This window comes from Vicia villosa, unplaced genomic scaffold (assembly GCF_029867415.1).
Source record: "Vicia villosa cultivar HV-30 ecotype Madison, WI unplaced genomic scaffold, Vvil1.0 ctg.000816F_1_1, whole genome shotgun sequence".
Classification (NCBI taxonomy): domain Eukaryota; kingdom Viridiplantae; phylum Streptophyta; class Magnoliopsida; order Fabales; family Fabaceae; genus Vicia; species Vicia villosa.
In genome coordinates, this window is record NW_026705359.1 from 540,166 (window position 1) to 564,705 (window position 24,540).

Genomic DNA, 24,540 nt, shown 5'->3' on the forward strand with positions numbered 1-24,540 from the left:
ACTCCAAAGACTTCAAATAAAGTATAGGATTAAAAATAACTTGCACACAAATAAAATCAAACAAATACCTTGGAGTAAACTCCAAGGGCTCCAAAATATCAACAGAATAAAGCCAAGGTATCAAAGTCTTAGTCCAATAGCCATCCTCCAAGGTTAGGATATAGTAATCAAAGTCCAAGTCTTCATTAAGTTTTTTATGGTTCAAGTTGATTATTAATGTTTTAAGAACAAAATAAAAAAAAGTCCAAATGGACAAAAGAAAAGGGCTTAAGCATAAACATATGTCCAAGTGGACAAAGGAAAAATAAGCATAAACATAAACATGATAAATGGATGATGAATGGTAAAATAAAAACATAAGATAAAATAAAGTAAAATGATAAAAGAAGCATAAAATAAAGGTTAGAAGTTTGAAGTTAATTGTTAATTGTTAATTTTTGGTTATTAAAAGCTAATGATCAATAATGGTTGAATAATGAACTTAGGTCAAAGTTAATGAAAACTCATCAGAAGATTGGTAGAATCAAAGCCTCTACACAACAAGTTTTCAAAGGTCTTAAACCAATTGTCAAATAATCAACCATCCTTGAGCTTATAAACATGGATTTAGGCCACGAATGATTATTTTCCGATACGGGACAAATTTAGCGCTATGTTAAGCAATCTCCAAGTAACTTATATAGAAGTCACTCTACAACGAGGTCAGTCAATAACAACTTATGGGTTTAAAAAAATTAGAGAAAATATATGTAAATCATTCTCCTAAAATTTGCAATACATGTAAAATAACAAACAAAATTAAGAATGAGATTGAAATGAAGAGGGAGAGGAATGGATTAAAATTAAAACCAAATGTCCAAATGAATTCTTTTGATCATCATGGGATTTCATCTCAATAATCCATCATAAGAATGATAAAATCATAACCTCTACACAATGGATTTATCAAGACTTACACCTAAAAACCAAAATAAAATAGATGGAAGGAGAAAATCAAATCAAATATTAAACAATTTTACAAAATATTTTTAAAAAATAGGAAATAAGAAGAAAAATCAAATCAAACATTTAAACATCAAATGAATTCAAAGCAAAGGTCACCATAGATCAAAAACCATAATAGGATCATTTCCAATTTTTCTCAAAATTTTATAATACTAAAAAAAACAGGTGTGAACGGTTAATCCATCGCTATTTTCAAGAACATCGTCTTATGACCCCTTCTTTAATGTTACAAAATAAAGACTTCATTTTCCCACTTATCCATAGTGAGCAACTATTTGTAAAAAGAAATAACATGTTCAATAAGATGGACAACACATCTAGTAAGCGAACACCCAAACTAAAAAATGTACGACCAAAGAGATGGTATAGACTCAACTCAAACACATTACCACGGCCTTGCCCCTTATGAATTCCTTTTGGGATACCAATACAAAATAAAATTACTATTAATATCCTATATTAAAGAAACAAACATACACTAAATTGAAAAGTACAACAATAAATCTATAAATTTTCCTTTAAAAGCTATAACATTTAAACCCGCCATATAAATTAGGATAGTAAAAAAATTGGCATTTAAGAGCAACCATGTCTAAAGAAATCACTTGGATTTTTATATAGACAACATTAAATTTTTTTATGTTATTTCACACTTTTTAATTATTTAAATCACTCATAATACAATTCAAGCTACTTTATGCGAGCCCCACATTGGAACACTACCTTGAATTAAACATCCATTACATTTTGACACAAGTTCTTCGAAAGTGGTGAAGGAACGGTAAAAAAATTCCTGACATCCATGCTCTAAGATTGTATACATTCAACTATAAAAGTTATAATGTTTCATTACACACTTGGTCTCGTATTTTAGCATAATGATAATAGTTGAAGTTAAAATATACTCCCTCCATTCCTTCCATTCCTTTTAAATGTCATTTTGTTTGACTTTGTACACGTATCAAAAAACTAATCATTATTGTTACTTTTTAAACAATAATTATTTTTTTTATCTATAATACCCTCAATTTTTTATTTGATTTTTTCTCTCTTTATAATAAATGTCTAGGGATAATTTTGACTTTTTAAACGATAATTATTTTGTTGTCTACACTATCCACATTAGAACAATCATATTGAAATGATAAAAATATTTAGGGTTAAATATACGATCCTCCTGCTATTAGGGCGAGTTTTGGTTTCCCCCTGAAGTATTTTTTGTGTGAATGCACTCTTATAAAACAAATATTCCACTTCCACCACACCTTTTCACTTGTTCTTCTAATTGTGTATTAATTGTTGATTAAATGTATTTCCTAAATAAAATCCCCTTCTTCTAGGGTTTTTCTTCCCCTTTCGTTCCATTATTCCCTTACTTCGAATTATTCTTCCCTTGTCGTTCCATTCTTCAAACTCATCTTTAGTGTTGCTCCATTCGTCTACTTCTTCTGCGTTCATACTCCATCCTTTCAATTAGAAGCATGGTTGAAAATTGAAAGCAATTCTTTTGGAAGCAGCGATAATTGTGTTGGATTTTCATGTTTACCCAGATGTGATTGTGATAGATCAATGAGGATGTGGGTCTCCAACATAGTTCAAAACCGCAATAGAAAGTTCTAGAAATGTCGCAATGCTGGGGTAAGAATGTTTGTGGCAAAATTTGATAGGAAATTTTGATTTTTATTCATAATAACAAATGTGTAAAATGTTTATTGCATATTGGGAATATTTGTGAATTATTTTTATAGGATGATGAAATTGGAGGCTCTGTGAAAGAGAATAGTGTTATTCAACCATTTTATAAAAAGTATGAGATACTAGAAGTGAAATTTGAAACAGTAACAAAGAAATTGAAGTTGAAGATGAAACTTGAAGCTCAGAGAAAGATTAATATGAAGCTCAAGATGGCAATTGTTATGTGTTGTTTGATTATTACTCTATTGTATTTTATGTAATTTTAAGTAGGTTCAATAGTTGTACTTTTTCTCATTTTTGAACAATGTCACCATCACTTAGCTGTACGAACTCACCTCCATGGCGAAAAACAACGTTAAATATTACTTTGTTCTGAAATAATATAATGAATGTAAGAATAAAAAAAACAATACATGTTATATTCAAGTAACAGAGACAGAGTTGATTTGCTCTACCTTTCTAGAGAGAGATGCTTTCTCTTCTCTCTAGAATACCTCCTCCCAAACCTTTAGGGTTTGTTGGTGGCTGCCCCTCACCTTCATGGTGGCTCTCATCTACCACTTTTATGGTGGTCACTCCTCCCTCTATGAAGGGTAACCCCTCTTTCATCCAATCTCACTCTCATACATCTATTAGATCTAACCCCCTCATCGGATTTTCCCTCTGTCCACTGCAAACCACCACTCAACCATCCTCCTCTCTGTTGAACCGGCCGCCGCCTGAGCCACCACCATTACTAGAAAATGAAAATATCCTCAAAGTTGGTCTTAGCATCTCAAATTCGCCCCTCTCCTCTGTTTATGCTCTACTGGCTACGATTTGCACACCCCCAAAGCTGTCGTAGTTTTACAACAGGTTATATTTTGTCCCTCTTTCAGATAAATTTATGTGTAATATTTTAGATACTCAACTATGGATGAGGTTTGTCCTATACCATAAGTCTATTGTTGTTTGTAATGCCTCTTGATTTTTCTCTTAATGAAATAGCTTTTCCCATAAAAAAAAGTAACAGAGACAGAAATTGAAACTTACTTGAGACAAATCGCCCGGAGCTTTGCATTTCCCAGCCATGGCTTCGTCATCTACATTCACTTCGTCTTCTCCCATAGAAACTTTCCAACTATGAACTCTAACTATTCACAGGGGGGTAACGAGGAATGTGTACTTGTATTTTTTTTTCAATTTTTTTTTTAATTTTAACAACTGATACATAGTCAACAACAACTAGTATGCCACATGGCTCATAAGTACAATACACAGTCAGCAGAACAAGTAAAAGAGTGTGGCAAAGAGAAATTTTTATTTTATAAGGGTGCATTCACACAAAAAAAAATATACTTCATGGAAACAAAACCAAAACTCGCCCTAACCCAAACATTTAATACATATACTCTTCTTTATATTTCAATTCTCCTCTCAAAATGACCTGTTCTTAAGTTCACTTTGTATTCTTCTTCATATTTCAACTTTCCTCTCGAAATAACTTAATTCACTTTGTTTCCATTTTCCTTTGGTGTCAAGACGAGGAAGAGATTGTGATTTTATATAGACAAACACAATCAAAATTCTAAAACCATAATACCAATAAATTTCTAACTGAAATGAAAAGTATAGTGATATATTATCAATCCAATCATAAGGAGGTTTGAAGAGACAAATTATTGTGCTAGAAATAATGTAAACCAATTAAAAGAAAGATAAAGCAAACAAATTAAAAAATTCATTATAATAAAAAATGCAGAAACTTTAATAGTAAAATTAAAATTGGCTAGACAGTGCTGAAGTGGAGTTCTGTCAAAACTCACAAGTATTTTAGTTTGTAAGAATAAACTATATCAAATGTTTTAGTGAAAATTACGGCCTTAAGGAATTCACTTTCATTTTTATTAAATTTTGTTCTATTTAAAAACAAACCCAAATAAGCATGTTGATTTATAAAATTGAAAGTTAGACACTATGAGCACAAGAAAATTTTACTTCCTACCCCCTATTGCCTTCCCACCCCTACAATTTTTTAAAAATGACAATTTTACCCTCAAACACTAATAACCATTTTACTTTTTACCATTTTTTCAAAAAGTCAAAAAAATTTGAAATATGCACCCCTACGCGCATAAAAAACGGAACACTTGAGGTAAGAGTTCCGGTTCACAAAATTACAAACCGGAGGACTTTTGAAAACAGTTCCGGTTCAGTTTTTTTCTTTCCCAGAACACATTTGGTAAGTGATCCGGTTTGCAAAATTTCAAAAAATCAGAAGAAAAAAAAATACACACCGGAACACATTTCCAAACTGTTCCGGTTTGTAAAATGCTCACCGGAACACATTTCAAAACTGTTCCGGTGAGCATTTTGGCCAAACCGGAACAGTTGGTGAAAGTGTTCCAGTGAACATTTTACAAACCGGAACAGTTTGAAAATGTGTTCCGGTGTGTATTTTTTGATTTTTTGAAATTTTGCAAACCGGATCACTTACCAATTGTGTTTCGGTTTGGTGATTTTGTGAACCGGAAGAGTCTTCTGAAGGGTTCCGGAGCGTATTTCGTGAGAGAAGGGAGAGTGTTTGTTCAAAATCAGTAAAAAGTTGAAAATGAAAAAAAATTACCTATTTATACGAGGGTAATTTCGTCCAAAAAATTTGATTGTAGGGGTAGAAAGACAATTGTAGGGGTAGGAGTAAATTTTTCTGAGCACAACAACATTTATACTTTTTTTGTAGGAAAACAACACAGTATTTTTTGAATGAGCTTATTTTTCTTAATTGAAGCGAAATTAATTTACTCCTGTCAAGAATCAATTCCTTCTAACAATTATGGCACCAAGTAGAAATTCCTATTGAGCAAAGGAGACCTAAATCAATTTAATAAATAGATTTATGTTTAAACCGTAAATAAAAAAGACATGAATTTGAACGGAAAATTTGGAAAAAAGACTGTCAAATATCTTTTTCTTATCTCGCCTTTTTCTTCTAATTGCCCTTCATTTATTTTACATTTCCTGTAACTACACTAATTCATACACACAATAACATAGTATGCCACAAGGGTAGAACTACACTAATTCATACACACAATAACATAGTATGCCACAACAAGGGTAGAATTGGTACAGAAAAAGAGAGCCAGCCAAAACAACAATGCACTTAAAAAATTGAAAAGACAACAATTTTTTTTCCTGAAAATGGCAATTAAAAAGAAACAGATGTGTAATTTACAATATATAAACCAGTAAAAAAACCGATACATCAAAGCACTATTGTTAAACTCACGATTAATCGAGTGAAGCACTATTGTTAAACTCAGTAAAAAATCGATACATCAAATCAAATAAGAAAACATTGATACCAAATAAATTTAGATGAAAAAAAAAAGTTCACATGTCTCATTTCAAAGCACTATTGTTAAACTCACGATTAATCGACTGAAGGTACAGGATCAATTAGAAGAGAATAAGTTAAACAAAACTATACTAAAATGTTGTGGAAAAAAAACTTAAAATTTTTTTGGTAGTTTTAGTTATATTTTTGGTAGAAATTTCTATCTTATACTTCAAGATAAAATACATTCATCAATCAGTTTTAAAAGCCTATAATCACAAACACGGCAGTAAAATCAAAGATAACAAATTTAGAAGCCTATAATCACAAACACGGCAGTAAAATCAAAGATAACAAATTTAGAAGCCTATACCCAAAGATGAATTTGAATTCTCCCCCACAATTTTTCCCTCCTAACATTTCTAAGTTGTAGGATACAAACAGGAAAATCAAGAATCACTTTCCATAAAGATCAGGGTGTATAGGTTATAATGTTTTACTAGATTAAATTTGTGTATTTGAATAGCTTCAAAGAGGGCTGGAGAAAAAAGACACTCTTCAGCAATTCAAAGTTCAAACAATATCCCAAAATACTGACAACCAGGGGTCTTTGAGACTAAACAACTTTATCAATAAGAAATAAAACAATAGACTGATGCAACTTTCATAGTTAGTCACCAGTCAAATAGAAATTTATTGGATTAATATCTTTCACCAGTTGTAAACATCCAAGACAGAGTACACAAGAATACTTCAAAACATGCCAAGGGGAGTTACATGCTCATTGAGGATCCAGAGTTCTTTCTGCATTCTGATAGCATATCAAGGTAAAACTGGCACTTGCTAATATCACTTCCATAATTGTTCAGGCACTGCAACCACACAACATTGAAAAAACTACATTAACAATGAACATGCTTGGTTTAAAAGACAGACGATAAAATGCATATATAGAGATTTCATTATCGTAACATCACTAAATGCTTGTGTAATAAATAATAGCAGACACTGTGAGCAGAAAAACAAGTAGGTATTCCTCGTTCATTATCAGAGAGAATCACTTATTCAGAAACCCTATGGGGCTAGTTGTTTTATAGGAAACCCTTTTCGCTATATACTTAGTCCGTGCAAAAATAGGAAAATTTCATTTCTATTTTATTTCTATTAACAAGGATCAACAGTACCATTAACAAAGGCAAAGAAATACTTTGTATCATACTCATATGTGCTAGTACCAACAACAAGGGCAACGTAATACTTTTTGCATCATACTCGGATGTGCTTAACAAATATAAAATGGCCAATAGCCACACACAACAAACACAATTCTTTCTTAACATAAACAAAATACATAATTAAGATCACAAATGCCAGTAGATAAAAGATATAGAAACAGGAATTATATCAAATAATAGCAGTCAGTTATAGTATTCGTCATTGGTTTAAAAAACATAGAACGAAAATATCGCCAATATTTTTCAAAGTGGGAAATAAATCTTCAAGGGTTGTGATTAATGTTTTATTATCAGGCATATATTCACTGTAAAATAGCAGAAAGGGAGAAAACAAAAGGAATTATCAAGAAATAGCAGAAATAGAGAAATAACATACATCCTGGAAAGCCTTTGAATGAATGTTGCATGCATCACCACCAAAAGAATTAGCAGTTGGTGCAGGGGCAGCTGCAGCGGCCTCATTAACAACAGCTTCGTGTTGAATAGTACGAGGACCCATAACGGCATCCACAGCCCTGTGTGCCACTGCACTTCCAGTGCCAAAAGCCATACCTGCAAAGTATTTGAAATTTAGTACCAAAACAAGAACGTGAACATCGATCCAGATCTATATGGCAAAAACAACTTTATTTTGCTTTACATACCTTGAGCTATGGTTGAACCAATACCACTAAGCATAGATCCACCACCACTCTGAGTGTTAGCTGGAGGAGGAGCATGGTTGACTGCACCAAAATGTTAAAACAGTGTTATTAGAATAAATGATATATTAGATAACAATAAAATCAATATCTTGTACTCTGCATTAATAAAATCAATATCTTGTACTCTGCATTAATAAAATCAATATCGCGCTGTTTTACACAAAGCTAACAGTGCTATTAAACACATACCAGGGGCAGGGCGTGGTGCAGCACGTGGAGCTGGACGAGCAGATCTTCCTGCAGTAACAAACAAATCAATAAGATCACATAAAATAAATTAAAAAGCAGTGCAAAGGCGGTCCATTAATTATTCATTCAAGATCTAAAACAAACAGATCACCGTATGATCCAATCTAAGTTAAGAATGCATACGCTTCGTTTGTGCTAAACTCAGGCGTTAAAACGTACAAGAAGATGTAGCCTGCTAAACTATACCTCAATAGCTAGCTATTATGTGCATAACATGAAATCCAAAGACATGCATCAGCAAACAATCATATAGAGTACTCAATTACATAATACAAAATCTCCCTCAGATATAATAAAGCAAATAAATTAACAGGCAAAACAATTAATCAACAATTTACATAAACAATTAATCAAAAGCCGGAAGAAAAAACAAACCCTAGATATCGTGGTGGACGAAAATACATCATAAAAATTAGGGGAGACTATTGTGTATATAATAGGAATCAAGCACGAAAATTAGAAAAGAAGATCTGAGAAGAGAACGTTACCACCGGAGCTACGACGAGCCATGGATGAAGTTTTAGGGCAAAGCGGCAAAAGAGGGCAAAAGGTGATATTTAGAGGCGGAAGGAAAAGAGAAGAGCTTATAATTGAAGATTAGTTTGTTACGGTTTGCGAACGGTGTATTTAAACCCTAGAAACCTTTGAAATGGTCTATGAGGACGTGGCACGTTATCGTTAGCATATTCGGATCTTACTCGAACAGTCTAGAATTGAACTCGTTTTACGTATTGGCCAAGTATTGGGGGTGAGGAATACGATTTTTTTTTTCTAGAAAATACACTTAAGGCGTACACCGTATACCTTGTTAATTTAATAAGGAAAAAACTATTCTTACACTATTATTTGACACTACACCGTAATAGTATATGAAAATCATACCATTTTTAAATTTTAATAATTTATAATTTTTAGTTTTTGTGCAAACATGATTTTGCTTGTGTTATTGAAATACGGTGTAATATACGATGTAACTAAAAACTGTGTATCAATAGCACACCTCATTTAATAATTCATTGCATAACTCAATGTTTTATTTTAATATTTTGATTTTGTAATAATTGGCTTGTAATTTTTTTTATATAAAATTAAAATCAGCAAAATTAGTAAATTTTAACTGTAAATTTGTAATAATATAAAGTGAAAAAAGATACTCTATGAAAATTCTAAAATGTTTTTTTATTTCGAAAATGTTTTTTCCAACACATTTTAAATCTTACTAAATCATGTCCACTTAGTCTCACTCTATATTTTTATCCAATATTTAATTCGGAGATGGATCTTCAAAATCACACTAAATGTATATCACATGTATTCTTCATTGAAGCGTTCGTATTTGACATAATCTGATTTGGAGATGCATTTTTGTACTCGTACAAAGTAATTTTTTACTTTGTTTTCTAGATGCACTAATGAAATTGACGTTGTATTATAGCTATAATATCATTTTCAATTTTGTCTAAATTAAACCATACATTTTCGGAATAATATGAACGTGACATATATAGATTAATAAATTCGAAGTACAACGTGAAGTCAAAATAGAATCGAAAGTAATGCTCCCAATATAAATACTATATAATATTATGTATGACATACTCGAGTCACCTTGTTCCTATGTTGCCTCCTGTATCGCAGTGTCTATCGTGTCTCCCTCCATCATAGCATCTAGAATGTTCCTCACCTTAGAGTTATTCAAAAATAATCATATGTTTATACATGTCTGCCTAATCTTTATGATACGGTGATATTTAGGCAACCCGTCGACGACACGATCTGCCCTAGCATGTTTCTCCTCTAGTATCTCCTGATAAGCTGGTGTATGTGGATCTCTCAAAGCATCTATGTCATATAAGGATGTGACGCTCTAAAATACCGTTGGATGTAGTCATGTACAACACTCTAGTCGCTAGAAGCTATAATACTTTTTCCTCATCTGGTATATAGATGGCTCCCAAATGATTAAGGTAATCATCACACATGGCTCCCATATCTCTATGTGTCATAGCGCCAGGGGTAACATTCTCGTTAGCATATTCAGATCTTGTTTGAACAGTGTAGAATAAAACTCGTTGAAAGTATTGAGCAAGTATTTTGGATGAGATGATCAGGGGTTTCTTCCAACTTACTAAAGGTCCTGGGTTTGAATCCAGTCTTGGACATGCAATTGCGTATAGAGAATACCCAATTTATACTTTAAAAAAAAAGATTTAATCTATAATAACTTGTTTATAATAATTTTTTTTAGCAAAATTAGTAAAGTTTATCGATTTTAGCCGTGTAAACTCTTAGTAATATCAAGTTTATAGGAAATTCAAGTTTAGTTTTTTTTTCTTCCTCTAAGATCCATTAATGCAAGATAAATAAATAAAAAAAATAAAAAAAATTGAAATATCTTTCATTCGTTTTAATTATTATTTTTAATTCAATACTTATTTAAAATAATTTTTTTGGATTATTTTATTAAATATTTCTTACAATTCTAAATATAAAAAAAATACTTAATCAAAACTCTTTTATATTTTATTTGTCAATTATTTTAATGGATTAACTTATATATAATTCGAGTTCTTCATATTTAATTAACAACTTATCATATGATATTTTATTAATTTATTAATATAAAATAATTATATATTATTGTTAGTATCAAACTCATTAATAGTGAGTGGTATAACCACATATATCAATTATGAGGTTGGGTAAAAAAAACAAGTAAATTATGAGTAACTTCATCAACTATATATCTAATATAATGAGATGAATATAAACTATCAAAAATACCCTAGCATTTCTTGATATTTACTCTAGTAAAAGACAAATGGATAATTAACAAATGTATCAAAATTATTCACTACCTTGCAATGGGTTTGTTTTGCGTGTTCATTTTTGATTTTCTTCTTTTTACAAAACTCGGTTTCCCACCCTTTCACTATCACTTTCGTTCACTCTCTTTCAATCTCAATTTAACTCTCTCTTACCCTTGCATACTCTTATTCCCAATTTCTCCTTCCTTCCCTAATCTACCGATTTTACATTACCATTACAAGGTGTCACATCCGTCTTTTTATGTGTTGATGTCTGTTATATTTCTACATTTTGGTTGTGTTCTTAAACTTGCATTTCGGTTTCATTTTCAATTCTCAGGGGATTATATGTTATGTTTTGCTATTTTAATGTATTTAAATAAGTTTTCTTGACCATTACTTTTCTTACTTTGGTTTATGTTTTTCTCATGACTCGATTACTCGTTTGGTTTTGTGTTTTCAATGTTTTGCTTCATCAAATCCGCTTGCTTATAACTTTGGTTATGTCTTTCTCATGTTTAGCTTCACCATTTAGATTTGTTTCTTACTCTTTTAAGATTATATATTTTGTTTGCCATTTTAATATGTTTTAATATGCTTTCTTGACCACTATTTTTCTCCTTTGGGTTTATGTTTTTCTCATGAACAACTTTACCCTTTAAATGTGTTTCTTACTATTTTGGTGTCTGTTTCATTCTGATTTTAGTTATGTGCAAGACATGACATAGTTAAAATATTTCATTTGTTTGAACGGTGAGTCTTAGGCTAAATATCCACTTTGGTATCTTATTTATACCCTAGGATCCTTTATGATCTCAGAACTTTAAAAATACCCAATTGAATCCCTCAATTATTAAAATAATATCATATAAGTCCTTTCCATCTAACTCCCACCAACAGTGTCTATTCATGCATGTGTCACATCCAACTTAATAACTTAGTCACCACCTTATTTGTTATGTTTGTTTTTCTTCCCATATTTGTTCGCAGGTTAGTAGGTTTATAATAGTTTAAGAAGGTGTTTACCGGTATTTCTGATAACCAATCACGAGTCTAGAAAGAAAGGGAGATTAAATCGAAAAATCTCCAAATCAATTTGTGCAAATCATTTGAATGAACATACATACGTGTGAATTGAATGCAAATGTCTTTTCATGATAACAGGACACATTGTTTCGCTCTTTGACTCGGGTACTCCAGTGGTATGGACAGTATGTATGAAAATGTATAACCTTTGTTACAATGTAAGAGTCTGTTGTTTATTTTATTTACAAAATAACCGTCAACGATGATTTTACCCTTTATGAGACTAATATGCTTCAATCCACGTTTTGTCTTCCAGTTCCTCCTAGTGTGCTTACGTGCAGCCCACAATTCTCTCTGTTTACAACTTATGTTGCATTATAACTGATTTGAATTGCTCCACAAACTTTCGAGGGTAATTGTTCCATGTGTGATTGATGTTTGCTTGCAAAAGATACCTTTAACTTGTAAAAACTACTGAGTCTTTTAACTTGTGCAGTTTAGTCGACTAGTATGTTGGCTATGATGCGGGTCTTGTCGGTTTCCCTTTTCAATATTCTGGATATGATTCCAGATGATCCTAATCTTGTGAATTTGTTGCTGAGATTCCTCCAAACCATGTTCTCCTTTGTTGACACCTTGATTGATGTAGAAAGGGTCTTGTCAACTACCCTTCTTGAGATTTTGGACATATTTCCAAATGATCCTAATGTTGTGGATTTATTCCTCATATTCTTCCAAACCAAGTTCTCCTTCATCAACACCTTAATTGATGTTCTCTCAATGCTTTATCATTATTGTTCTTCAAAATATTTCATTAATAAAAATATTTAATTACATCTTATAACAGTTGGTGTCTTCTCATTTTGACATTCTTTGTTTATTTTATTGTAGCTGAATATCCAAGTGTAATAGATGCCCCCAAAACATGTCACATTCGACCAACATATTTCCCATGTTCTGCATACGTCATTTTAGCCACATTTTGTGTCCCTCACCATGACTAACTTTCTACCAAATGTCGCGTCTCAAAAACGCACAACCGACTATCCATCATTACCCTTGGGTCACTATCCAAGGTCTCAGAGAGTTTAGACACTCGAGTAACTCATCATGTTGTTGCGTCCACCACCAGTCCGCCACGTCTAAAAGGGAAACCCCATGGAACATCGATGGAGATTTTTAAACGTCTTGTCGATCCGTATAATGATCTGGGTGACATTTCTCCTAAAGCCCCTTTGAACTCTAATTTTGAAGAATTGGTTGAGCTGTTGAAGCTAAAGATGATTGACCTAAAAAATATTGAATCGAGAAGGAGCATTGTTGATACTTGTTGGTCTTGTAGGTAGAATCGAGAAGGAGCACTGTCGAGAAAGTGTTGAACAACTTTATCGAATCCGGATGAGTTCAAAAAATATCTCGGACATTTTTATCCAACATTGTCCGAGATGTAACATCGTCATTGAAATTTTTGTACCGCGACACGTATGTGTTATCATCCAACATTTTTAACAATTGTTACATCTCACTCCTATCTCCCCTACTCGCCTTATTATTGTGGTACCGTTGATTATACAATTTCCTTATATTTGATATGTTGTCGGGTTCCTTTCTTTTCAATGTGGCAAGTATATTTTTTTGTTGGGAAAAATTCAAGGACATGTCTTTAATAGATGCCTTCTCAACTGGATTGAGCCGAAATGCCATAGGATGGCCTTGTAATTTTGAGCAAAAATAATGGTTATGCAAACCACTAATAAAAGATAATCTCAATTTCTTGCTAGCCAACATGTAACAATGGATTTTAAATAGACACTCGCATTTTATAGTTCTCGTGTCGCCTCTTTTAAAATTCTTTAGAGAAGGATGGTATTTCCCGCTTATTTCGTACAATATTGTTACAAATGGGTTTCTTCTTGCCGTATCATTATCCTATCTTCCTATTGTAACACCTTATTTTTATTAGATTTTATTTAATTAGGATTATTTGATATTTGATAATTGTTTGTGTGTTTTATTTAATTATTGTTTGAGAGATAATTATTTAATTGTGTGGTAATATGTTATTTAGCTAATTAATAAATTGTAGAATTATATTAGAATTAACTGTTGGGCTTAGTTGAATTAGAAATTAGAATAATGGATGGGTTAAGCCCAATGAGATAATGAGGGTTAGAAGAAGATTTTATGACTTAACCTAAACTAGGAGAAAGATAAAAAGATAGAAAGAAGAGAAAAGAGGCGTAGAAAAGAAAAGAGAAGGGGAAGTAGATTCTTGAAGAGGGTGGATTAAGAGATAGAGGTAAGGGTTAGAATTCACATTCTTGTAGAATTTATGATTGGGTAATGTGTTTGTGTATCTTCAATCTATGCAATTTCATGAAAATGTGTAAACCTAACTTTTGTGCTAATTTATATGGATTTACATTATTAAACATGATTTTGATGAATGTTATGGTTCAATAATGATTAATACTGGTTGTATTTGATGTTTATTGATGTTTGGAAGTGATTTGGAATAGTGGATTGTGCATTTCGCAATTTTGAATGTTGCGGTGTTTTTCTGTGAAATGGCAGGTCCGCTAAGCGGCCCCAAGCTCGCCAAGTGGGTGCTATTTGTTTTTCAAAAATAAAAAGAGCTCGCTAAGCGGAGCTAGTCCGTTAAGCGGAGCTGCGAAGAGAAAAAATTGCTATTTTTAGCCGCTTGAAGCGGGGTTATTGAAATTATAATTCTATAAGCGCGCTTGAGGTCGCTAAGCGGATCTTGTAGTGCAAAACTTTTTCCAACTTTGAAATCGTGTATCTTTTAATCCGTAACTCCTTTTTATGTGTCGTTTGAAGCATATTGAAGCTTAAATAATTGTTTATATGATAGAGTAGGATTGGTTGTAAATTGTTTAATTTAATTATGTTATTAATTGAGAATAACATGTAATTACGTGTGCATGTTATGCACGATTCGTGTATGATCAATGTTCATAGATGCATTATGTGATGTTAATGTCATGAGTTATGTGATTGATTGCTAAATGCTAATTCGTGTTGATATTTGGATTGAATGTCATGTTATGTAATGTTGTGCAAAGTTGTAAAGATGTGATTGTATAGTTTAAGAGATAGAGAGATCGTCTTAAATGCATGAGTCTTGTTTTGTTGCACGCATACACAAGCATGATTCGTTGAAATTGGCAATGTTGGATAATCTCGCGAAGGTTACTTACTTGTCCCAAATCTAACGCCGAATGAGATTTGAAAGCTTAACGCAGAATGAGGCTTTTGAGGTGGTTATCTAGTCTATATAGGAATGACAATCAGCATGACCAAAAATGATAACGGATGAGATCCACATGCATATTGCATAGAGTCACATTTGAGTCGCCCATGTCAGTGTGAATTTGTGTTTGTGTGATTTTGCAATATGATTGGCGTGAATTAAGTATGTGATAAGTGATGTATAATATGGAATGTTGTGTGATAATTGTATACTTGATGACATTTCATTAGTGGATTACATGTTAAATTTGATGTATGATGATAAAAGCATGTTTTATGAAGAGTGATGAATTGTGAAATGTATGCTTCTTTATGTTGCATTTCCCATTATTATATTTTTTATGATAATTTGAATTCTCACCCTTCTGTTTGAATGTTGCCCTTTGTTGGTAACGTGCAGGTTCATACGAGTAGTAGCTTGTTCGAGGATTTAGCTGATGAGCTCTTGAGTTTGTTATTGAATTAGGTAGCGAGGCATATGCTCTGATCATGTAAGACTTGGGGGATTCCTTTAGACTTATGCTTATGTTTGGATATTGTTATTTCCTATGTTTTGTTGGATATTCAGATGTATTGATTAATATCTTAGATATATTGTTTTAAGGTTATGTGGCCTAGATTGTGGATTTCAAAATAGCATGTTTGGAAATGTTAATTTGAATTTGGTAGATGAATACAGTATGAGATGTATTCATTGAAACTCTTAATAGTAATTCAATTGTTTCCGCAAGCATTTATACATAATGTATGAAAGCATGAGATTTACATTGTGGTGTTACAATATGATCTTTGCATGTGATGTATGTTGTATGTATGTTATTTTGGGATTTTCATTTTGTGGAAATCAACATGTGACGCCCTTTTTCCTATATGCATGCTTACTCTGAGTATTGTTTATTATAATTTGGGGTTAGAAAAGGGGTGTTATACCTATCACCACACCAAAGCCAAGGTTAGTTGCATTCCTATGAGTCCATGTTTGCATGCTTTCACGATCATCAAAATTTTGCTTGTTACTAAAATCGCCTCGACATCTACCACATTTGCGATTACCCCATCGATATTCGTACAAACATCGACTAAAGTAGCTAATTCTTTTTAAATATTATCGGGGTGCACCATACCTATTTTGTCAAAATCACACAGAATTACAAAATGCTGGAAAAAAAACGCAGGGATTATCCCGTAGATGCACCTATGGAAATGTTCTTCCTCAACACGTTTCGTAGATGGATCTACGGAAACTTTGTAACCTTTTTACAGAAAAAATTATTGATAATGTGAACAATGTAGTGGTTGAAAGTGATTATTTATCTGAAATTCAGACTCTTCTTGCCCTCTTTGATTTGTTGCACGAAAAAGTTTGATTCTTGGAGTGAAATAGGATATTGATAATGTAGGATATTTAGGGTGTGGAATGTGAAGAGTTTGAAGAAATAAAACAATGGGGCGAGTGTTCATGCTGGTTCAAACTATATCAGACACTTCCGTAGATGCATCTACGGAATAATGTGGCGCTAAGTTATTCCCTAGATGCACCTACGAAAACGTCTCTGAACTGATTTTATGTGTATTTTTTCCCATATATACTAGTTTATTACGCTTCCGTAGATGTATCTACGAAAGAAATTATTATTTTTTAAATATGAAATGCTTCGGAATGTGCATCAAAGTTGGAGGCAAAAATAAAATTGTGTGGTGTTTAAGAAACCCATGAGATTAGTTGAGAAACTTTCCGAATAGATTGAAGACCAAAATCAAAAGATTAGATCATTATTGTATAATTTGGTATTAGTATTATAATTTGAAAATCAGATATTTATATAACTTGACTTATGTATTTTTCTTTAATTTGTTTCTACTTTTTTTTTATAAAAAAATGTGGCCTTATCAAAGAAAACGACCTCTATATTTTTATGCTCTAATACTTTATAATAAATTTTAAAGAAAGAAATGTTGCAGATGGTATAAATATAATAAAGAGTGAGTAAAGGAAGAGTATATAGAGAGAAAATCAATATTCATTATTTTAACCATTAGATTGAAAAGAATTAATGGTGGAAGATGTGAAATAAATCTTGATAACTTACTCTTGAAATAGGAATGTCTCTCCTCATAATAAGAATTGTGAAACATTTTGTTATATAAACTTATGGTAATTTATTGAACTAGTTAAATGGATTATTAGAGCAAATGTGAATAGGAGAGAGAAGAGGTAAAGTTATTAGGGAAGTCCAAACATCATTCTGAGCAGCCATTTGAGATATGCAAGCCTGCCGCTGATGCAAATAAAATAATGAAAAATTGAATAACTCATAGGACACAGCCTGGAAAGTTCCTATGAACAATATCTGTTACCAAAAAAACAAAAATGGTAATACTAATTTACATGAATATAGTGAAGGATGTGAAAGATCATCCGCTCCTGTTATTCATTCTGGAGCCTGAAAAAATAATGGCAATGCTATATGAGAACAGAAAATAAAATAGTAATTGAATGCACTCCAGCTCCCGGCCCCCCCTCGCCCTCAAAATTTGTAGAAGCATTACGTATAAAATGAATAAAGTGTTAGTCAATTCCCTTAGCCAACAAACATGACCAACACTCATTTTTTCTTTCGGTTTCAAGTTTCTCTTTTTTTATTCTTCTGATTTTGGTAATGTTTAATCTCATTTTGTTGCAGGAAAACATATAAATTCTTTTTATAGATTTGAGTGGTTCAATCACTTGACTCTGAACATATTTTTTATCATAATGAATGATATGTTTAGGAATTCGTAATAATAAATTGATTCAATTTATGTAGGTTTCAAGTTTTATATCTGTCTTTGAAAATATTGAAGGAATTGGGTCATGAAGCAGAAGTGGTCATAAAGTTTTGATTTTTGCTCAAACCGTTGTTGTATAAGAGGTATTTCATTGATAAAGTTCTGATTTTTCTATGTTTTGGAGACACTCTTTGTTATTTTAGATGGATGTATTCAAATTTTTGTGAGTTAATAACAAGTACACCCTTTATATCATGTCTTGGTTTGTATCCATCTATTTTTATTATTGTTTTCGATCTTCTCCTTCAAATGGTTCAGCTACTGGAAATCGTTGGTTGTCGGGTCTTAGAGGTACATATCCATGCCACACACATTTATCAGGATTTATGTAAGTTGGAAAAGTTTGACAACATTATTTGGTTTTGTGTATTTAGGAGAGACCAATAACAAATCTCTTGAGGCTATGGTGAACAATGAACTTCACAATAAAATACCACAATTCAAGTGAATGAAAAGTTTCAAGCTCTAACATGCTTTTTTTCCTTCTGTTGGTTTTCTTTAGCTACTGTTCTGTTTTGGTAATCATAGTTTTTTCCACTGTATTGTTTTGGCCTTATTTTTCCTATTTATAGGTTTATGATGGTTGGATTCTTGGAGCAGGTTTGTGATGGTTGTTGAATATTCAAGAAAGCTGGTACTATAAGAAAATTCAAAAGAAAACGTATCAACAAAGCATACACATGAAATTATTAATCTTATTTGCTTCATTTGGTTTGTATACCCACCACTAATCTATTTATCTTTTGAAAATTGGTTGAGATCCTTTTGGTAAGTCTTTTCTTCGTTAAATGTTGTGACCCAAATGTTTCATAAATTTATTCAATTTGAAAATTTTATTATGGTTATTAACAAGTGTAATACGGTGAACTGACTTTTTATTAATCGGAATGTTGCGGTTAAGCAAGAGTCGCCACCGACTTTTATTTTATCCAAACAAATTCGGAAAGGCAAAAAGAAACAGAAAAAAAACCTTTTAAAAGAAATCTAAGTTCGGGGGGTAATTTATGCAAAGGGAAGGTGTAAGGCACCCTTTGCATCCATGGTTTTCCATGGGCTCTTAATTGCTTTGCTTGCTCGTTTGTTTAGAAAAAAAGTAGATGAAAGAGATAGGGACTTTAACTCGTAAATGAGCGTTGCCCTTTTTTGAAAAATTATGAGAAAGAATATAATAAAAAGGTTTGAGCATTGCAAGGCAATTAGGGGCAATTACCTTAAACTTAAATGATAGGTCTCTTTTAGCCTTTCAGAATGAAAGGGTCTATCCTTGCCATAAGAGGGCGGGAAGCCTTTCGTTTGGAGGTTGAAGGGTCGTCGAAGCATCCTTTGCCATAAGACTGTCCCATGCCATAGAAGGGCAGGTAGTCTAAGGTAAGGATCAGAATAGCCTTTTTCGTAGGCAGCCAGAAGATACCTCAGCCTTTTTCGTAGGGTCGAGGTCATGTTAGTGTATCGAAGGCAGCATCATTTTAGGGTCTCATGACCTTTTATCGAGGCAACATGGCTGAGGTATCCTCGTATTCGAGGGACTGACTATTCTGCAAAAAAAACAAGGCAACAAGGCAACAGGCAACAAGGCAACAGAGAGGGTTACCCAAAAGTGTGCGTGTGTGCACCAATCACGTGATTTGATTCAGTTATTTATCTTGTAATTAATCATTCTAGGTTCAATTCAAGGTTATCACTCCCTAAATTACTAACCACGCAGATAATATAAGGCAAGAAACAGTGATACGGGGGAGGGGACAATGAAACCAGTGGATCCCTTAATCAGGGTTTGACATAAGTAATAATAGAACAGAAAAATAAAGGGGTAAAGTTTTAGGGTTACCAAACTCGTAGCTTTAGAATCATCGAACCCTGAAAGGCAAGCAAACCAAAAAATAGGGTGAGTGTATGGCTAATTCCAAGGCGAGAGTGATTAACCCTAAAAGTAAAGAATAAAGAAATTAAAAGAAGATAAATAAAATTATACAAGAAAATACTTAGCTTTGCATTTGATCTGATATGGTTAATAGTCGGAGGAACCCTCGGAGGTAAACCTGAAAAGACAAGGCAGAAATGGGTGAAGGCAGGGCAAACCCTAAAAATAAATCAATTTAAAAGATAAATAAAATTGAATAAAGCAGCACACTTATCTTCGAGGTTTGTTGAAGGCGCGCACTCGAGGCGAATCATATGGCTAACCCTGCTTATGCACAAAAGAAGATAAAAAAAAATCAGTGTATGGCATGTTCTCGTAAACCCTGATTAGGGTACGAATTTAAATAAAAACAAATGATTTACTTAATTATTGGTCTCGCGACCTAATTAATTAAATCGAGACAAAATAATTTAATCGGGAACAAAATATAATTTTTGGAATTTTTTAGAGTTAAAATAAAATAAATATGAATTTTAAAATTATTTCCATCATTAAATTAATTTAAATAACTATTATTAGATTTATTATTAATTTGTACAAAAATAAATGTATAAATATTAAAGAATAAATTTATAAACACATAGTATAAATGATAATACAAATAAATGAATAAATATTAAGAAAAGTTTTTGAAAACAAAAATATATTTTGTTTACTAAAAGAAAAAGGAATTTAAAAAGATATAAATATGTATATATATTAATAAATAAACGATTTATATAATTAAAAAGAAAAAAAATTGGAAAACTTAGCTTGCGATCCTGTGTTGCGCAGGCGTGAGAGTCTATGGTGCGCCTTCTTATTCACACGCGTTGGATGCAAAGCAAGGAAGCTGGACGTCTATGATGATGCAGACGCATGGTATGGCGTAGGTCTTATTGCACTGGATCCCAGGTTGTTCCCTCCCAAAGACGCGCGCGTTTCAATTTGAATGGGCCAACGAGAGAGTGACACGATGTCATCTTCTACCTCCGTCCGTCGCCTTAGCCTCTACCTACGGACGTTCCACCGTAGCTACAAACCTGCACTTACGAATAGGGCAAAACGCAACAAGAAATACTTCCCGACCCCATAGGCCTGATCGTCTGGGTCTCACGATTTCAACAGGACATATAATTGGTTCTAATTTTGCTTAGAACAAAAAAACCTCTTTGAAGGTCTCAAACCCTAACAATGGTGTTAAGATCAAAACAGCTTATAAATGCAATTAAATCTCCAGAATCATTCAGAGTGATAAGAGAAACATGAATATGCATCAAGAATATGTTAAATATGTGTGTATGGTCGATTCCGATTCAAAGTTCAAAGGCTCAGAATTTCGACTTACAGTGCTTTGTTCTTGGGGTTTTGAGACTCGAAAGTGATTGGGAATCACTCAGTGATCTTCAAGGAACGTGTGGGAAGCAAAGAAATACCTCCAATTGGCTTGCAACTCGAATTAGGTTTTGGAATTTTTCTTCACTTTTGGCACTCGATTCTAGGGTTCTTTGATCAGATTTTTCCTCCCCTTGCCATCTGCACTTGTTTTGTATTTATATGAGACTGATTAGGGCAAATAAAACCTGACCAAATCTTATTGAATCTTGAATTGCAAGTTTGAGAAATTTGATTGAAAATATGCTTTAGAAATTTCCAATTATGGCCAATATTGACTCAATCTCCTCCCAATCACATTTGCACGAAATTATATTAGATATGGGACATATTTTATGATAAAAATAGATCCAAATCAAATATTTTGATTTTCTCTTCAATTTATTTGATTTTAATCCTTTTTAAATGAATTAAAAATTCATTATAAATCAAATAAAACTTAAAATTTCGTGGGAAAAAGGTTTTGGGCTTTTGATGACTTGTGTAGCAAGATTGGATCAAAAGAACTTGGGCCCTTTTGCAAAAAGTATTCAATTCTTTCACATTTTCCTTCCCAAAATGACCTAACTTTACCAAGGTCTATCTCCTTCAATTTTTGAGGTATGGAGGTGTTCTAGGACATTTTGGAAACCTTGGAGAGTCCTTTATCCAATGCCTTTGGTCCCATATAAAAATATTTTTTCATTCTCATTTTATGAGCTTTTGAAAAAAGTGTCTTTTTGTTGACTTTTGAAAAGGGCCTGTAATGTATGAGGCCATAATTCTTAAACCATTGACCTATGAGCTTTGATTCTTGTACCATTGGATAGAGGAGTGAATTCCCTTCAAAATTAGCTTTGGTGGGAATTTTTCTGATGAAGTATGAATTTTTGGTGAATTTTCAAAGTTTGGTTGACTTTTTCAGTTCATGCCAAAAATAGTAACTTTTGACTTTTGACTTTTCTGATCTTTCCTTGCATCATCATGATCAACCTTTGATCAAATGATGATTTTAGGGTTATGAGGATGTTGTTGACCAAATATCTTGAACTTTGACTGCATATTGACTTGAAATGACTGTTTTGCCCTTGAGGATAGAGTGTTGACCTAAACATGATTTGAGGGACCAACTTTGTTCTGTTTGACTTGAAACTTTATATGGAGATGCTTTGGGATATTAGGGACCTTATTGAACCATCTTGAGCCATTGATTCAATGATTTTCCCTTGAATTAGTCAAACCCTAGTTTGGAGCTTCTGTGTTGGAGACTGTGTTTTGGAGCTTTGTGTTCTGAATAACATGGGCAAATTTTGGGGTATGACAACAAGCAAATATGACATTGCAATTACATGCACTGCAATTGTGTTAGTGGGATTGGTTACAACACTGCTCATGATTTTGGTTTATACAGTGGCAAGCTTTTGACAAGGAGCTTATTTGTATAAGTTGTAACTTCGCCTAATAAGGTTTCAATTTTCACTATAGCAGCAATATAATAACATTCATGTTCTATATTCAGGTCTCAGGACAGCTGCTAGCAGCTTATGGCTATGGGGCTGCAGAATTTGAGTCAGGAATTTACACCTACCAAAATGACCTCAACGGTTTTGGAGTTGTTATGGTAGCACCTTATGTGCGCCAAAGGTATTTTTGAGGGTGTGTTAGGCAATGAGAAGAAAATGTAAAGAGAGAAATAGATGAGAAAGAGTATGAAAAGAGAGAAATAGATGAGAAATGGAGTAGATTTAACATATTGCTTGGATCAAGAGAAAAGAGAAAGAAATAAAAGAGAAAGAAATGCGTTTAACATTTGAAAAGACTTAAATGTCCTTATTAAAAAAACATCCAATTTTATTATTTTAATAATTTTGTTGTATGTATAAATTAATTTATTTTTTATTTTCAATTTATAAATTAAATTAACATTTTTATATAAAAACTAAATTAATGTTTAATAAATTATTAAAGTATTTTAATTTGGTCTTATATTAAAAAATGTAAAATAACATTGTATTATATTAGTAGTATTAGTAGTGTTTATTAGTAAGGCTATATTTGGAAAAAGGATGAAAAAGATACTCTCTCTCTCTCTCTCTCAATTCTTCGCTCATGAGAAGAGAAAGAGTTTTGATGTGGGACCCAACAGATTTTAATCTCTCTTTGCTATTTCTCTCCTTACCAAACATGTTTGATGGGACACTTCTTCTCATCTTCTCTCTTACCAACTTCTCTCTTCTCTTTCTCTTGCCAAACAAACACACCCTGAATGTTGACTTAAATTAGTTACACAACGCGAGGTTTATAATTGAAATTCTTACAATTATTTTGTGTTATTTTGATTCCCCGCTGAAGATACTTTAGTGTTATATTTCGGATTATTTTTCATGGGATCATGAAATTTCATATTGTTTTTCAGGTTAAATTGCAATATGATTTTGGCTTCTGATTGCAGAACTGAAATCCATGCTGAAGGTGATGTAGCTTTAATAGGGAAGCAACAACAAATAGTTAAAGATCTTGCTGATAAAATATCTTACTGAAAACTTGCTTCTTGTCACACATGGTATGGAAATGGTGCTAAAAAGGAATCTTGTCACTACACTAAGAACTCAATTATATGTAATTCTAATAGATTTGTAAATGTTTTTGGTTTTCTGTTATGAATATTTTTGTAACGGATCTGATAATAAGGTTATTATTATGTTGTCGACAGTTGTTAATGGTTGATGGAAAGGGAATATGTTGTCAGTGCATCAACATATGAAAATGGTGCATGCAGCAAGACTCTTAAAGTGTTGATGGGTATTCTGTTAGAAATATGTGTTTCAATGGAGAGGACCGATGCTGGAATCGTGAACGGAATCACTTTCCTTAAAGTATTTCAAGCACTCCCGAAATGTCTTAGAGTTTTGATGCAGGAATACCCAGGATAATTCAGCCTTATCGAGTTTGCGCAAGACCGGCGAAAACTCGAATGCAGCGAAGAACGATCTGGAATTATTCAAAGGATTTTCGGAATTTGTGATGTGATTTCTGAATGCGGAATCATCTTTATATAGGCCACGAAAATATTAGTTTCAAAGGTTGCGACCCTTAATGAAACAATATATTTTTCAAAAGTTATGACTGT

General features: G+C 32.5%; 1 protein-coding gene across 2 annotated transcripts in view; it reads right to left on the bottom strand.

Annotated features, from left to right (window-relative positions):
* Positions 1-6,498: 6,498 nt before the first annotated feature.
* LOC131631384 (uncharacterized protein C6C3.02c-like) overlaps positions 6,499-24,540 on the bottom strand; it is a 65,812-nt gene continuing 47,770 nt past the window's right edge. Inside the window, exons 1-5 of one of the 2 annotated variants that reach the window (XM_058902177.1) lie at positions 8,693-8,849; positions 8,145-8,192; positions 7,896-7,976; positions 7,628-7,803; positions 6,499-6,888 (exon numbers count right to left, since the gene is read on the bottom strand). In XM_058902177.1, the coding sequence (XP_058758160.1) occupies positions 6,790-6,888; positions 7,628-7,803; positions 7,896-7,976; positions 8,145-8,192; positions 8,693-8,714 (426 nt within the window). In that variant the 5' untranslated portion in view covers positions 8,715-8,849 and the 3' untranslated portion in view covers positions 6,499-6,789. Of the gene's footprint in view, positions 6,889-7,627; positions 7,804-7,895; positions 7,977-8,144; positions 8,193-8,692; positions 8,850-24,540 lie in introns of those variants that run through there. The other variant, XM_058902178.1, reaches the window with a different exon arrangement.